Raw genomic sequence first — 16,759 nt, 5'->3', positions numbered from 1 at the left:
TATTTGGATTATGTTTTTATTTGGCCTAGGCTTCCTTGAGGACCTGGACAACTTGGACTGTCTGATATTTTGAAACAGACATAAAGAAACAATTGGGTGTAAGTTAATCATCATGACTTAGTAATGTAGGTCCAAAGCACACTGCAGAAATAATCCAGTTTGAGACCACTTTAGCTGTCATGGCTCCATGCCAGGGAATTCTGGGAACTATAGTTTGTGAGACATTTAGCCTTCTCTGTCAGACAGTCCTGATGCCACAATGAACAATTTGTTAGAATATCAATCAACTAGACTTGTATTGACTTCCCAAAGAGCCTTTACTCTAGCTGCTCCGAAATTGTGGAATAATCTCCCGGAAGAGATTCATCCTATTACCTATTTGGAGACATTTAAGAAGGCACTTAGGACGAATCTCTTCTGGTGAGCTTACACATATGAATTTGTGTAGGAGACACCACTCCACGTCTCTGACCATTGCGTAAATTTTTACAGAGATTTTTATTGACGATGAGTTAGTTTGTAAAGGATTCGTTATTGTAATTGTATTTTATAGATAGATTTGTATGTATTTTTATTGGACTGTAATCCCACCTCAATCCAACTGGGAGAGGCGGGAAAATATAAATAAACTATTATTATTATTATTATTATTATTATTATTATTAACTACAATTCCCAGGATTCCCTAGCACTGAGCCAAGGCAGTTGAAGCATTTAACTGGATTATTTCTGCTGTGTGTTTTGGAATGTAATCATTATGTCTTAAATCCCATTTATTTAAACCAGTCTTCTCTAAGTACAACTAAGTCAGGATCAAGTAGACAACTTGCAAATAACTACCCTTTTAAAAGAGGGCCAAAGTGTGGATAAAGGATGCATATATCTGTTACAAAACCCAGCCAACTTCATGCATCAGTGGATGGAAGGCATGGATGGAGAAACCAAATATCTTTATGGGAAGATTTCAATATTTCTGGGACAACATAAACTGTAGGAGTAGAAAATTGGGATATGATGCAAGCAGGAATGGAAGAATACCCATAAGCTCTATCAAACCTCAATATAAAACTGTTTAGGAAACAGGTTCTTATTTCTTCAACAAATACTTTTCATACTGACTGACAAATCTGAGGTACAATGGGGTGGTGAGAACACATGTCATAAATTGAGGTCGATCTTGGGATAATTTCTACAAGTCGGTGGTGGTCAAAATGTATTCACCTCAACATGGTTGGATTAACATTTCCATCATTCCTTAGCATTGTCTATGGTAGGGAGGGCAGTGAGAGACTGATTTATTAATCTGTTTATTTAAATATTTATATCCCACCCTATACTGTGGCTTATCCAGGTGATATAAGAACAATATTTTTATATCCTCCTCAATCTTCACTCTCTGTCCTGCCACCAGAAACATCCCCCACCAGCAAGACCTCTTTGAAAAGTGCATTGTTTTCAAAGACTGCAGGTGGCAAGGAGAAAATGGATGAAATCAGTCATTCTTCCCAATGTAAATGAATAGGTTGACCCCTGTGCAAATGAATATGTGATCCTGAACATATTTCCCACACAGAGCAATGTGAAAAACATGTTTATTATCAGTGGTGTCCCTTAGAGACAAAAACTTTGCAGAACAAATTAGCTCTCCCCCTACAATTATCTGAATCACACTCTTTGACAAGAGTCCAACACTATTCCAGGTGGTACTAGAAAAAGCATCAATAAGTATGTCTGACTGTGGTTATAATAGATGACTCCATGTGTAACATTTGGAGCTGAGGTGAGGGCTCTGTTAATGTGAACTTTGACAGGTTTTGCCTTTTGTTGCGCATGTCTAGTTTCTGATCATTGTATATCGGCTGTCACTTGAGTCATGGTTTTCTAACAGTCATGATGTTGTCAAGGAGGATGCGCTTCTTATGAAGGATACTGGCAGGATTGGCTACAATCTGACATACCTTGTTCAAAGTAGATCAACAACATGACAATGAAGAGTTTGTAGGTGGGTGCAGAAGAATTGACTTTGGAGTGACACTTTGTCATCAGATGGTGCTGTTAGTGTTTTTGCTGCTGCTTCTGCCTCACTTGATATATAGAGTAGATTTAATGAAATGCCCAGCAAGTGAAGCCCTTGCCATCCCACATGAGTGGTACCAGCCAGGAGGCCTTCTCATCGGCGGCATTTCTTCTCAGATCATTTACACTTTCTATGAACTTTCCTTCAAGGAATCCCCTGCAGAAGAGCTGAGACATGATATTCCAATGTAAGGATCTTTTCCCCCATTTTTGTTTCACATTGGCATTGAAATTTAGGAATTTGTTATATAGGATATAATCCCCCCTCCCAAAGAATGCATATGTATGGGTGGGCTCACATCAATAACATTCAGTTCATAATGGTCTGGTCTGGTTTCAAGAAGGTACACTAGTTTGTTCAATATATATAATGTATATTAAAAAAATCTGTATATTAGATGTATATTAAAAATCTGAGAAATTTTAAAGCACATCTAATGGTGTATAATTATGCAGTATTCCATGTTGTTTAAAGAAGCATGTTAAAAAGAGGTTCAGGAAAAGTAATAACATTTTCAGGATGGGGCATTGTTACTATTTATTATTATCATTACTTTATTTATTTGTATTCCTTCTTTCTCCCCAGTATAGGGACTCAAGGTGGTGAACAAAACAATACAAAAGCATTAAAATGTTTAAATATAAAATTAAAAAACCCAATTAAACAATTTTAAAAGTTAGAAATGAAGGAGTTATCAAAATGCTTTCAACTACCCCTTGCTTTAGAAGAAGAGATATCATAATTTGGTTTGGAGGTATATATTAGCCTAAAACTCCTACTAGGATGGATTGCACTAAAGGTGAAGAAAGTCACAGGTTTTCAACTGAGGGTTAAGAAAGGCATAATTTCACAGTTTTCTTTCATGGAGTACATGTGGCACATTAGTAAAGCTTTATATTTACAAAATCTATAATTCAGTTACTGAGAGAATTTCAGGGAGCAATGTTGAGAAGGACATCTCTGAGATCTAATGGAATTGTGTGCAGCCAGAAAATAAGGGCAATGTTAAATCGTCTAAGATGTAGGGGCAAGTCCACTGATTTCAATGGAGCTTTCTTCTGAATAGGGATAAACAAGATTGCACCATTCTCTTATTTTCAATTGCACTTCACAAATTCACAATAAATGCCTTTTGTCTTCCTTTTTTGCTGCTCTCATTGTTCATATTATAGCCATGGTCATGTTTATGAAGAATCTTTTGCTTCTTAGTTACTCCAAATGATCTCTTCCTGTTTCAAATAATGAGGAAAGCTTGTATGGATTTGTTTCAAAACTGGATAATTATTATTTCATTCATTCATTCGTATCTTGCTTTCTCCCCAGTAAAGGGACTCTGATTTAGATTGTCTTATTTCTAATCAGTGTTAGACAAATGATTGCTTGCCCTGTAGCATTTGCTTCTGAATGAACATGTCACTCTGTTGGCAGTTTGGTGACAAAATTCTACCAGCACATCCTTGCCTTGGCATTTGCCATAAATGAGATTAATGAGAATCCTCGCTTCTTGCCCAATGTCACCCTCGGGTTCCACATCTCTGACAGCTACTATGATGCAAAGAGGACCTATCGTACCACTCTGCACCTGCTCTTTAAATTGCACCAGTTTGTCCCAAACTATCAGTGTGGCACCCAGAAAAATCTAAGAGCCGTTATTGGGGGTCTTAGCTCAGACATTTCTTTCCATATGGCAGAACTCTTAGATCTCTACAAGATTCCACAGGTAAGATCTGTGAATGGGAATGCTTATTTATTGATTCATTTAGATCAGTTATACCAGGTTCTTTATACAAACCAGGCTCCAAGGGCAATAAAAAATAGTTTGACAGTTCCTTGCCCTCAGCTTTATAATCTAAATAAGTCATAACACACAAAGAAATGGGAATGACAGCAGGGAAATGGAATAAGTCCAGACGATGCTGGCTCTTCTCCTATAGATGACAGAGCAATGGCAGTTGGAACATGGAGAGAAGGCTTCTCCCCAGTCGGTAGGATAAGGCAGCTCTTCTCCACATCAAAGACTAGATCAATGGGCATTGGAACAAGGAGAGAGGGTCTCTCCCCAGCCACTGACAAGGATACCCTTGGATGATCCCAGAATATTCTGGTCCCAGAGCTGCTTGGATTCTTCCATCACTTCCTCACTCTGTAGTGACACTGTGTGACTGTCTACATATGTGTCACCAAGAGATGAGAAACAAGGCAACCAGTGTTAATCATGTGGCTGGGTGCCTTGTTGTGACCTCATAGGGAGCTACTTGTGGTGGCGGCACAGGGGCGGGGGGTGTCACAGTGGGATGTGTTTGTATACAGCTGCCAGGCATTGCTCTGGAATGCCCCAGATTTTCTTGCAAAATCTGGAGCAAAAGGTAATTTTTTAAAAAAAAAAACTGTTTTAAAGGGAGGATAGGGATGATTTGTTGTAGAACTGGCCTAAAATTGTGAAGGTAATCTTCACTCAAACTGGGGATTTGATCCTGCATTGTGAAGACAGATTGCTGTGATGACAGGAGGAATTGCATCATTTTGCTTTATACATAATCCCTGGCTCTTGTTTTATTATCTATGGAGGGGAAGATGTGTATTTCACTGGAAAATAATGTCTTGACTAATGTTTAAAAGCCAAATAGAGATTAGCATTATAAATAGTTTGGAAGGGAGACAAAAAGGAATGGGTAAGATTAATCACTAGTAATAGGTTCATTTCCACTAGTTCCAAGAATCTGTGTCATATTTTCACATACTTAGGACATTCACAAAGAAGAGAAGCTGAATTTCAAGGGGTTTTTAATGTGCATATTAGAACCAGGCTTTTACCTTGATGAGTAGTCACTGCACAAAAAAGCACTCAAACATATATTCACCAGACATTATATCCAGCCAGTCTCAAAAATAACTCTTATTTCTTTCAGCTCACTTTTGGTTCATTTGCTCCAGAGGAAAACTGGATTATACAACCCCACTCTTTATATCGTATGGTCCCAAATGAAGCTCATCAATACATAGGTATCATTCGATTACTTAAGCATTTTGGATGGAGATGGGTCGGGTTCTTTACTGTTGATGATGACAGTGGAGAACACTTCTTGAAAGAACTAAAACCACTGCTTTCCAAAAATGAAATCTGTTCAGCTTTCATAGCAAGAATCCCACAACAGGTTCAGCTGAATAACATCTTTGAAATTAATGCTGGGGTCTTGAGTATTTATCTACCTTTCATTGGCACCAAAGCCAATGTATTTGTTGTTTATGGAGAAACATTATCCATTATGTGGCTGAGTTATTTTATGCTTCTAGGAATTCCTGGTTACAACAAAACCACATCTTTTGAAAGGGTTTGGATTATGACTGCCCAGATTGAGTTTGCATTAACAAGCCTTCAAATGGGCTCAGATTTGCAAGTCTTCCAAGGGGCCATTGCCTTTACAATTCATTCCTATGATCTTCCTGAGTTTAAGAAATTTCTTCAGATTGTTAAACCCTGCTGGACAGAAAGAGATGGGTTTCTTGAGGACTTCTGGGAGCATACCTTTGGCTGTTCGTTTCAGTGTCCAATGGTTCCAATGGACTTCCATGAGATATGTACAAGGGAGGAGAAAATGGAGAGACTTCCTGAACTTATTTTTGAAATGCGCATGACTGGCCACAGCTACAGTATCTATAATGCTGTCTATGCTGTAGCACATGCATTTCATCTCATGAACAAACATAGAGTCAAATTCAAAGCAATGACAGGAGTCAGAACAGTTTTACTCCAGGATCTCCAGCCATGGCAGGTAATACCTGTATGTAGAATGAAATTCTGTCTCTATTTTGCCCACGTGCTAATCATTACAAAACCAGAAAAAGGATGGCAATTAAATAAATAAATTCTATACTGTGTAAGATCTGGATAGTTGCTCCAATGTATTCTATGCGTTGCAAGATATATAAAATAAATGTGTGCGTGTGTGTGTGCGTGTGTGCACATGTGTGCAATTTTTACAAACATTAACGAAACTTATTTGTATACTTTTTCATTGAACAGATTATGGAGATTATTGAACAGCCATTTAACCCAACTACACTCCAATGGGATGCAGCTAGAGTCTGGGATGCAAGCAGGTATTTTTGCATGTAATTCGCTGCTGATTTCACTGGCTGAGTGCAACCAAGCTGCATCCCAAGCCCTCGGTGCACTTCAGAGGCTGCTTTTCAATGCTGGAAGCTTTCCGACTTCGAAAAGCAGCCTCTGAAGTGCACCTGGGACTTAGGATGCAGCCGGGCTGCACTCAGCAGATGGAACTGGTGGTGAATTACATTTGATAACACTTGCCTGCATCCTGGAACCCATCTGCATCTTGCTGGGGTGTCGTTGGGTTAATAAATTGCTGTGCAATAATCTCCTATGTGAAGTTCCCATGTTATAAATCCTAATATAAGTCTTTTCCTAAATCCATTTTTTGAAAAAATAGCAAAATATAATCCACCACGGTGTCTAATCCTCTGTAAGAGAGTTACTGTGCCAATTGCTGAGACATTCGGTTCCTCTGAATCAGTCAGACTGGATTGCTGAAAGAGGAACTTCTAAAAACCAATAATTTGTATATCTTGAGCTCCTGAATGAATGTCAATACACTCCTTAAAGAGATGGCTATTCCCATGAATTTTATTATCCTTCATCCGTCAAAAATGATGCTCATTAAATTTTACCAAACCAAATCATGACCGATACCATTTACTCAGGATGAAATCTTATTGAATGCAGATTCTCCAACTCAAGATCTTCAAGGAGTTTTAAGGATAATTAAGAATACAGGATATCTGAAAGAGCATCTCCTCTCATCAGATCTTCAGCAAAGGCCCTGTTGTGTGTCCCAACACATTGTGAAATCAGGTTGATGAGTACACATACCATATATACTCAACTATAAGTCGGTCTCATGCATAAGTCGAGGGCAAATTTTGGGTCCAAAATTATGGATTTTGCTATGACCCATGGATGTCGAGGGTAAAATTTAGGGGCATATAGCAAAGGATCTAAAGGATGAAGCAAAGCAAAACAATGTTAAAGAATTTATAAAATTCCAGCAGACATAACTCTATGTGCTTATTCTTAAGATTGGTTGGATGAGAGAGTAGAGGGGGTCAGTGCTTCACATATTATACTCTTGCTATTCATCAGGAAATGGTTCCTTCTTTTAAATAAGAGTACAGTAGAAACCAGAATAAGAATACAATACTTACATTGACCCGTGGATAAGTCAAGTCAGTTTTTTGGGGTCAATTTTTTGACCTAAATTTCTAGACTTATACATGAGTATATACAGTAACTGTGCTTTCTCTGTGGCAGCCCCCAACTGTAGAACTCCTTACCCAAGGAAGTTTGGCTGGACACCCATCTCTTCTAAGCTTCTGGTGGGCAACCAAAACAGTGGTGTTCTGCATGGCCTTTACTTTTTGAAATTGTTCTATTTGAGCTGGTTTAAAATTACATTTTAGGATGGCTGTTAGATTGTTTTAAAAGTTTTAAAAGAATACTATCATATGTTTTACACTTTTTATTACAAACAAACAAACAAACAACTGTTTAAAAATACTTTTCCTTCTGTACTTAGAGCCTGAGAAAGATAAACTGTAATTTTAAAAATACAGCTTCTTACTGTAAAATAACTGATTTGTCTGACTAGCAGTGTGTGTGTGTGTGTGTGTGTGTGTGTGTGTGTGAGAGACTGTATTGTAAAGGGAAGGTGATGATGCTTTGCAGCTGAAGAATGCAGTACGTTCTTATCACAGTATGTACCCTTTTCTCTTTCAATAAGTTACATAGATTTCTTCAGGGCATTTCATTCAACAACTCTGTTGGAGAAACTGTGTCCTTTAATAAAGGGAAGGAAATAGAAGGTGGCTTTGACATTATGAATGTGGTCACATTTCCAAATGCATCCTTCTGGAGAGTAAAAGCTGGAAGAGTGGATCTCAAGGCTCCTGAAGGGAAAGAATTAACCATTAATGAGAATATAATCACATGGCCAAGACAGTATAACCAGGTACGGTTCATGTAATGTTCTTGGGGAGTCCTCCTTCCTGAAAATGGGTGACTCCACCAGATCTAGGGCTTTTTTCACCCCTATTTTCTGCATAACCTGACCTCATCATGACTGGCCAATCTCAATAATAAAGAGGTGACATCTGTTATATGACAAAGTTAAAGGGTAATGTAACAGAAAAGTGACAAATGATCATACCTATTAAAAAATGGAAAATGTCATATACTCTTTTCAAGTGAAATACCTGTACAACTCAGGGCTTTCCATAACTTGATTAAACTTTGATAGGATGGAGGTATTCTCATAATTTTTTCCCCATGAGAAACCAATAAACCATTGCATTTTCTGTGATTCAAGTCCCTGATTTCTAGGGACTTTAATCATCTAACCAAGGACTTTATCACACCGCCTCTGGTGTCCGACTTACCTCTTCTGAATTTTCCTCAAATTCAGAGGTTAGGCTGATTTTATTACGTGGACTTTTCTCTCAGAATGGCTTCCATTTCCTCTGGTGCTGAATTTGGGGCCCATAAGTCACTTTGGCAAGCTTCCAATTTGGAAGAGGTAAGTCAGGCATCGGAGGTGTGCAATAATCTCCCAATAGAGTGTAAAAAATAAGACCTGCCACACTCTTGAAAAAACGAATAGTTCATTATGTATCCCTTGGCAGTCAGCTTATTTCTTTGTACAGCAGACTATGATGAGCAAAATATTTCTTATTTTTTTCTTTCCTAAATTCCTCTCCCCTTTGCTACTCCTTTATGTGTATTAGAGCATCCCTCTTTCATTATGCAATGACCCCTGCCATCCTGGTTATCAGAAGAAAAAGAGAGAAGGTGATGCATTTTGCTGCTATGATTGTACTCCATGTCCAAATGGAAAGATTTCAAACCAGAAGGGTATGTGATTAATCAAAATGTTCAGCATATGTGTCAGAACTCCAAAGCCAATTACTAATCAATATTCACAGTAACTATAGTCACTGCTCCTCTTGCTTAGCAATTGCTTTAGATGGTTGTTCTGCCTGCTTGCATTAGGGGGATGGGGTGCTGGCTGGTGCTTGGGAATGATTATTGCTATGGAATGGATAAGTGATAAGGCCGAGACATCTGTGAACATCTTCAAGGCCGCGGTGCTGGCTTCTCAGGCTTCTCAGGCCTGCAAGGCGGGAGGAAGGGGGACAGGAAAAAAAAGGTGGGGGAAGTAGCTTTTTATCTTAGTGCTTGGGCTTGGCTGGCCAGATTCTGCTGAAAAGTTTGTCTAGTCACATCTGCCTGTATTTCCAATAAAACTTCACTGCTTTCAAGCAAGTTGCTGTTGTGCATTTCTGGTGGAAGTTGCTGGGTCTTACAGTCAGCAGAATCTGGCAAGCATCATGACTGAGGTGAAGGTGCAGGTTGAACTACCCGACATTGAGACTGATGTCGTGGAGGACACAGAAGACCTCGAGACCGAGGGGATGAGCGGCGTTGAGGGGCGCCAGGGAGTGAGACCCAAGACAGGGCTCAGCTCCAAGGACCAGCCAGAGGACTGGTGGTACCTGCCAACGGGGACCGGGAGACACCGGCGCCGAGCGGGCAGGTTGACTGCGTGGGACCAAGGTCTGGGGGAGGCTATGTTGCAGAGCCCCAGGCCTGAGGACCTTTCGGAGGAGGTGGCCGGTGTCAAAGACGACATCCGTCAACTGAAGGCTATGGTAGCCAGCCTGATGCCCAAGGATGGGAAGAAACCGGGCCAGGAAGCCCAAAAGGCAACCGCGGCGGCCGCCGCCCCAGCCACCCGGCCAACGGAGACCGAGGAGGATGATGGTTCGGAGGAGGAGGACGAAGATGAACAGAGAACCCGGCCTCCATCGCATCAAAGGGGAGTTGGGGGAACCCCGAGACATCGGCGGGGAGAAGTGGAGGCGCTGCGTGAACTGCTGGCGGGCAAGCTGGAGGCCAAGTTCAACGGGGATCCGGAGCAGCTTCCATTCTTCCTCGCGCAGGTCGCCGGGCATATGCGAGCCAGAGGGGACTACTTCCTGGATGAGGCCGAGAAGGTGAGATGCGTGGCCGGCAGGCTGGAGGGCCAAGCGGCTCAGTGGCTGGTGCAGCTGTATGACTGTGGGGCGCGGGAGCTGCGGTCCTTGGCAGCTTTCATGACGGCGCTTCGAGCCCGTTTCGAGGACCCATTCCGAGTGGATCGGGCAAAGGCCAAGTTCGCCACCCTACAGCAGGGGAGCCGAACCGTGGTAGAATATGTGCTGGAGTTCCGAAGCGTGGCCGCCCACATCCCTGATTACCCGGAGGCGATGATGACCCGCCAATTCCAGGATGGGCTCCGCGCGGAACTGCTGGAGTGGATCCTGATGAAGGAAACGCCCGTGGGGTTACAGGAGTGGATTCGCTGTGCCGGCGAGGCGGAGGCCACCAGGGACCGGATTCGGCTGGCGAAGCAGTGGGCCGCGTTCCAACAAGGGAAGGTGGCAGCAACATCGGGGCGAGACGGCGGATCGGGCAAACCCAAGGCTTCGGCGGAGACGGAGAAACAGCGGCGGATGAGGCTGGGCCTCTGTCTGGCCTGTGGGAAAAAAGGCCACATGATTGCCACCTGCCCTGAGAGGGCCAACATCAAAAGAGCCTCTAAGGTGGCGTCCGCCGGCACCGGAGGCCCAGGGAAGGAAGCCGCCGGCCAGGCAGCCACGCAGGCTGGGGCCGAGGATGAGCGCCCCACTGGACCGGCTCAGGACCAGTCAATCCCGGACTTGGTGAGTGGAGGGGTCTCCATATATTTCTTGGAAGTCAAATTGGGACATAAAATAAAGGGGACTACAGAGCCAATGTTGGCGGCTTTGGACTCGGGGTGCACCCGATGTCTGATCAGTGAAAGGCTGGTGCAATCGCTCCAGATTAAGCAAGAGCCTTTGCCGGAGCGGATCCTGTTCCTACAGATGGACGGGACCGTCATGGGGGGAGAACCCAGCAGTTATCAGACGGAGAGACTTATCCTGCAGATTTCAGGACACTGGGAAACTATTCGGTTTGTGGTGGGGCCTACCAGGGGTTGCGATTTGGTGCTGGGAATAGACTGGCTGGCGTTTCACAACCCATTCATCAATTGGAAAACTAAGCAACTGGTGTTCAACGACCCTGGGTGCAGTAACCATGTGGCCCCTGGTAGGACCCTGGGGAGGGAGCCTCACCGTGCCACGGCAGTGACCGTCTATGGGCCTTTTCCAAGAGAGGCAGTCAACCGGTTACAGGAGATGGGAAATTTCCCAGAGGTCTATAAGGATTTGAGTGCAGTGTTTGAGGAAACTGAGTGTGACACTCTGCCACCACATAGAGACACAGACTGTGCTATGACACCCGGGGCCCCACTCCCCAAACCCAAACTGTACTCCATGACTCCACGAGAGATGGTGACACTGAAGGAATTCATAACAAGAACTTGGCCAGGGGTTTCATTCGCCCCTCCAGCTCCCCTTTTGGGGCCCCAGTGTTCTTTCGGGAAAAGAAGGATGGGACGCTCCGGTTGGTGACGGATTACAAAAATCTGAATGCTATCAGCACCTGTAGCAAATACCCTCGCCTCTAATGAAGAACATGTTGAGCAGGTTGTCCACGGGGAAGGTGTTCACCAAATTGGACTTAAGGGATGCTTACTTCCGAATCAGGATTAAGGAGGGGGATGAGTACAAGACTGCATTCCATTGCCCGCTGGGGGCATTTGAATACTTAGTCCTCCCTTTTGGGCTTTCGGGGGGGCCCTCTTGCTTCATGAAGCTGATACATGAGGTGTTACATGACATGTTGTACGAAGGGGTGTTGGTATATTTAGACGACATCCTCATTTACTCCCCGGACCTTTCCAGCCATGTGCAGCTGGTGAGGAAACACCTGCAAAGACTGTTGGATAACAAATTGTATGTTAAACTGTCTAAGTGCGAATTTCACACCGATAGTTTAGAGTTCCTGGGATATAGAGTGTCCACCCGGGGACTGCAAATGGACCCTCACAAGGTCCAAGATGTCATGAACTGGCCTCAACCGAAAACCCACAAACAAGTACAACGATTTCTGGGGTTTGCTAACTTCTATAGGCAGTTCATTCCTAACTTTGCCCAAATTGCTTTACCTATTACAAACCTGTTGAAAACCAAGGGGGGGGGCATCTGGAGAACCAGCAAGTGCGGAGGAACAGGCAGCCCGAAATAAACCTTCATACAAAGTGGAATGGACTCGGGACTGCACTGAGGCTTTTGTACAGTTAAAGAAATTGTTCAGTATGGAACCTGTCCTCAAACACCCAGACCCTGACCAGCTGTTTGTGGTGCATGTGGATGCTTCAGACGCAGCAGTGGGGGCAGTGTTGATGCAGAGGGATGACGAGGGTAAACTGAGGCCTTGTGCCTATTTGTCGAAACGGTTCGATTCGACCCAGAAAGCTTGGCCGTGCTGGGAAAAAGAGGCCTATGCTATTAAAAGGGCGTTAGAGGTTTGGAGGCAATTCTTGGAAGGGGCTCCCCACCCTTTTGAAGTGTGGACGGATCATCGTAACTTAGAAGCCCTGCAAACTCCCAAACAGCTGACTCCCAAGCAGAGACGGTGGGCAAAAGAGTTTTATAAGTTTAACTTTGTCATAAAGTTCTTCCCAGGTAAAGAAAATGTGTTAGCTGATGGGTTGTCCAGAATGCATGGACCAGGACAGCAAGAGCAGCCAGAGTTACAGACCTTGTTCACCTCCAAACAGTTGGGGTTGGGGGTGACCACCCGCTCTCAGGCCAAACGAGAGAGGGATAGCAAATTGGAAGGCCTAGACCCCATTGTGCGGGAAATATTGGTGGCCTATGACGCTGATAAGGAACTTACAAGGCTGAAGGAAGAGCTTCAATGCTCAGACCAAGGGGTATGGACAAAAGGGGGGAAAATATATGTACCTGAGGCCTGCAGGTCTAAAGTGTTGGAACTCTGTCATGATGTCAAGGCTGCAGGACATTGGGGCTTCATTAAAACATGGTTGACCCTGAGCTCAAAGTACTGGTGGCCAAAAGCTCGTAAAGAGGTGGAGGCTTACGTACAGGGGTGTCCAATATGTGCCCGAGCCGAACCACACACAGGCAAGCCGAGTGGGCTACTGCAGCCGGTGGAGACCCCAAACCGACCTTGGCAACATATTGCAATGGATTTCATTACTGATTTGCCTGAAAGTAGGGGCAAAGACACCATTTGGGTAGTTACAGACTTATTCTCCAAACAGGTGCACTATGTGGGTTGCAAAGGTGTCCCTAGTGCATCCAAGCTGGCCGATCTGTTCATTGAAAATATATATAGGCTCCACTGTTTGCCGGACAAGATTCTGTTGGACAGAGGATCATCTTTCACTTCAAAATTTTGGAGGTGCTTGCAGGACAAGTTGGGGGTGCAACTGGCTTTTAGCTCTGCTTTTCACCCATCTACGGACGGTCAGACAGAAAGGGTTAATCGGAGTCTGGAGGTGTATTTAAGGTGTTATGTCAATTACCTACAAGATAACTGGATGGACTTATTGCCCCATGCAGAGGTGGCGTTCAATGTGTCTGTGCATTCCAGTGTTGGTGTGTCTCCTTTCCAAGTGGTGTTTGGCTATGAACCTAGAGTCATTCCCCAACTGAATCCCGGGCCAAAGGACCCTATGCCAGTGGGGAAGTGGAGTCAGCTGCTAAGGGACAGCTGGCCCAAGATCGAGGAGGCCCTAAAGCAGGCCAAGTTGGATTACAAATACTTTGCAGATCAGCACCGAAAGCCTGGTTGGGACATTCAAGAAGGGGACTTGGTGTACTTGTCCACCAAGAACTTAAAGTGTCGGGTACCTTGTAAAAAACTAGGACCTAAGTTTGTGGGTCCTTTTGCAGTTAAAAGACTTGTTAGTGAGGTAACTGCTGAGTTGGACCTTCCCAAGATGTATAAACACATTAACCCTACTTTTCATTTCAGCCTGCTGAAACCTGCTGGGGAGAGGACTAGAGCTGAGCTGGAAGAATCTGCTCCACTGCCACTGTTGATTGAGGGGGAAGAACACTTCGAAATTGTGAAGATTTTGGACTCTAGAGTTGTGAAAGGGGGTCTGGAATATTTGGTGCAATGGAAGCATTTTCCTATTGAGATGGCTGAATGGGTGGGAGTTAAACATGTAAATGCTGAGCGATTAAAACAAGAGTTCCATTTGGCTTATCCTGACAAGCCCAAATTGGGGAAATAGTGCTTTGGGGGGGCAGAGTGTCAGAACTCCAAAGCCAATTACTAATCAATATTCACAGTCACTATAGTCACTGCTCCTCTTGCTTAGCAATTGCTTTAGATGGTAGTTCTGCCTGCTTGCATTAGGGGGATGGGGTGCTGGCTGGTGCTTGGGAATGATTATTGCTATGGAATGGAATGTGATAAGGCCGAGACATCTGTGAACATCTTCAAGGCCGCGGTGCTGGCTTCTCAGGCTTCTCAGGCCTGGAAGGCGGGAGGAAGGGGGACAGGAAAAAAAGGTGGGGGAAGTAGCTTTTTATCTTAGTGCTTGGGCTTGGCTGGCCAGATTCTGCTGAAAAGTTTGTCTAGTCACATCTGCCTGTATTTCCAATAAAACTTCACTGCTTTCAAGCAAGTTGCTGTTGTGGATTTCTGGTGGAAGTTGCTGGGTCTTACAATATGATATGAATTCAGAGTATAACTTAATGAGTGCTAACACATTAGAGGAAGCCAGTGTGGTGTAGTGTATTGAGCAGTGAAATATAATACAGGAGGGCAGGATTCAAATCCTCACTTGCGCATAGGAACCCACTGGCTGAGCTTGGCCGAGTCACACCCTCTCAATGTCAGGAAGGCAAAAGCAAACTGTTCAACAAATCCTGCCAAGAAAATCCCATGATAAGTTCTCTTTAGGGTCACCATAAGTTGAAAATGATTTGAAGGCATACAACAGCAACAACAACCATGTTAGAACATGCACAGAACTGTTGGTCAAAAGCTTGTTGATATTATCCTCTGTAGAGGATAGGTGGATCTTACACATTTTCTTTACATGAAGTCACAAATTGGAAATCCAAACGTTCATGCTTCATTTGCTGTCTTTAGAAATCTAAAAATGTTTTTTTTTAGGTGCCTGAACATTTGTAATCAATCAGCATTTCTATTTGGAGGGATATCAAAAAGAGGCATATTTTATTTCCTAGCTACTGTTTAGAATGATGGACAATATAGAGATAGCTGTAAAAAACCCAAGTCTTAAAAATGTAACAAGAACAGGTGCCATTGTTCTTGTTGATGTATGATCTTGTTGATGATGTTGGTGATCCAGTTCTCCCACTTGTTGTTTTGGGTAATTTGTATGATCTCAGGACACCCCTTAAACATGTCCCTATAGGCAAGAACACTGAAGGGTTTCAGAAGAACAGAAGTAGGATTTAAGAAAATAAGATACCTGAAAAATGGCTTAAGGCTTTCTAAATAGTGAAGTGTTGTAGCACTGTAAGAATGTGTGTTTGACAGTCACATCCTTGCCCACAGTGCCTCTACACTGTAGAAACAATGCAGTTTGATGTCATTTTAATGGAAGTGACTGAACCTACAGAATCCTGGGGTCTGCAGTCTTTTGAGGGACCAGCATTGAGCAGAGAAGGCTTGTGAAACTACAGGTCCCAGGATTCCATAGGAATGAATGTTATGAACATGGAATGCTTTCAATATTGATTAACAGTTTAATTTTTTGTTGTTGTTCCTTTTTTTCAGATATGGTTGACTGTGTCAAATGCCCGGAAAATCAATATCCAAGTAGGGATCATGGTCAATGCATTCCCAAGAAGACAAGTTTTCTGTCTTATGAAGACCCTGTAGGCATTAGTTTGGCCTCAATTGCTCTTTCTTTTTCTATAGTGACAGCTTTGGTATTAGGAATTTTTATCAAGCACAGAGAGACACCCATAGTCAAAGCCAACAACCGGGACATCACCTACACACTTCTCATCTCTCTCCTGCTTTGCTTCCTCTGTTCTTTCCTCTTCCTTGGAAAACCGAGGAAAGTAACCTGCTTTCTTCAGCAATCTGCATTTGGCATAATCTTTTCAGTGGCAGTTGCTTGTGTGTTGGCCAAAACAATCACTGTGGTTGTTGCTTTCATGGCCACAAAACCAGGGTCTGGTATCAGGAAGTGGTTGGGGAAAAGACTGGCCAGTTCCATCATTCTCTGCTGTTCATTAATTCAAGCAAGCATTTGCATGGTGTGGTTGGGGACCTCTCCTCCATTTCCAGCTTTGGACATGCAGTCACAAAGCCAAGAGATCACAGTAGAATGCAAGCAAGGGTCTGCTATCATGTTTTATCTGGTCCTGGGCTACATGGGACTCCTCTCCATCATCAGCTTCACAATGGCTTTTCTTGCCAGGAAACTGCCAAATGCCTTCAATGAAGCCAAATTTATCACCTTCAGCATGCTGATGTTCTGCAGTGTTTGGCTGACCTTTGTCCCAACCTATTTGAGTGTAAAGGGAAAGTACATGGTAGCTGTGGAGATTTTCTCTATCTTAGCCTCCGGTGCTGGGTTACTGGCTTGTATCTTTACTCCCAAATGTTATATTATTCTTCTGAGACCGGAGCTGAACAACAAGGAACAACTAATTAGGAGGAAACGTGAAGAGCTCCGTTGA

General features: G+C 43.3%; 1 protein-coding gene across 1 annotated transcript; it reads left to right on the top strand.

The window, feature by feature from the left end:
• The first annotated feature begins 2,106 nt into the window (after nucleotides 1-2,106).
• LOC149304177 (vomeronasal type-2 receptor 26-like) lies at nucleotides 2,107-16,759 on the top strand. Its single transcript, XM_089479711.1, has 5 exons — nucleotides 2,107-2,264; nucleotides 3,506-3,797; nucleotides 7,876-8,103; nucleotides 8,876-9,002; nucleotides 15,846-16,759. The coding sequence occupies exons 1-5, from the start codon at nucleotides 2,107-2,109 to the stop codon at nucleotides 16,757-16,759; spliced, it is 1,719 nt and encodes a 572-aa protein (XP_089335837.1).

Source organism: Sceloporus occidentalis, unplaced genomic scaffold (assembly GCF_023333645.1).
Source record: "Sceloporus occidentalis isolate IW3139 unplaced genomic scaffold, rSceOcc1.0.p SCAF_14, whole genome shotgun sequence".
NCBI classification, from domain to species: domain Eukaryota; kingdom Metazoa; phylum Chordata; class Lepidosauria; order Squamata; family Phrynosomatidae; genus Sceloporus; species Sceloporus occidentalis.
The sequence above is the reverse complement of the archived record's forward strand: the minus strand, read 5'-3'. Positions and strand labels throughout refer to the sequence as shown.

Excerpts from the sequence above, each read along its gene's own strand:
- LOC149304177 (XM_089479711.1), top strand. The coding sequence starts at position 2,107 with ATGAAATGCCCAGCAAGTGAAGCCCTTGCCATCCCACATGAGTGGTAC. Across the intron at positions 3,798-7,875 it reads ATCTCTACAAGATTCCACAG|TTACATAGATTTCTTCAGGG; the intron begins GTAAGATCTGTG and ends TCTTTCAATAAG. Across the intron at positions 8,104-8,875 it reads GGCCAAGACAGTATAACCAG|AGCATCCCTCTTTCATTATG; the intron begins GTACGGTTCATG and ends TATGTGTATTAG.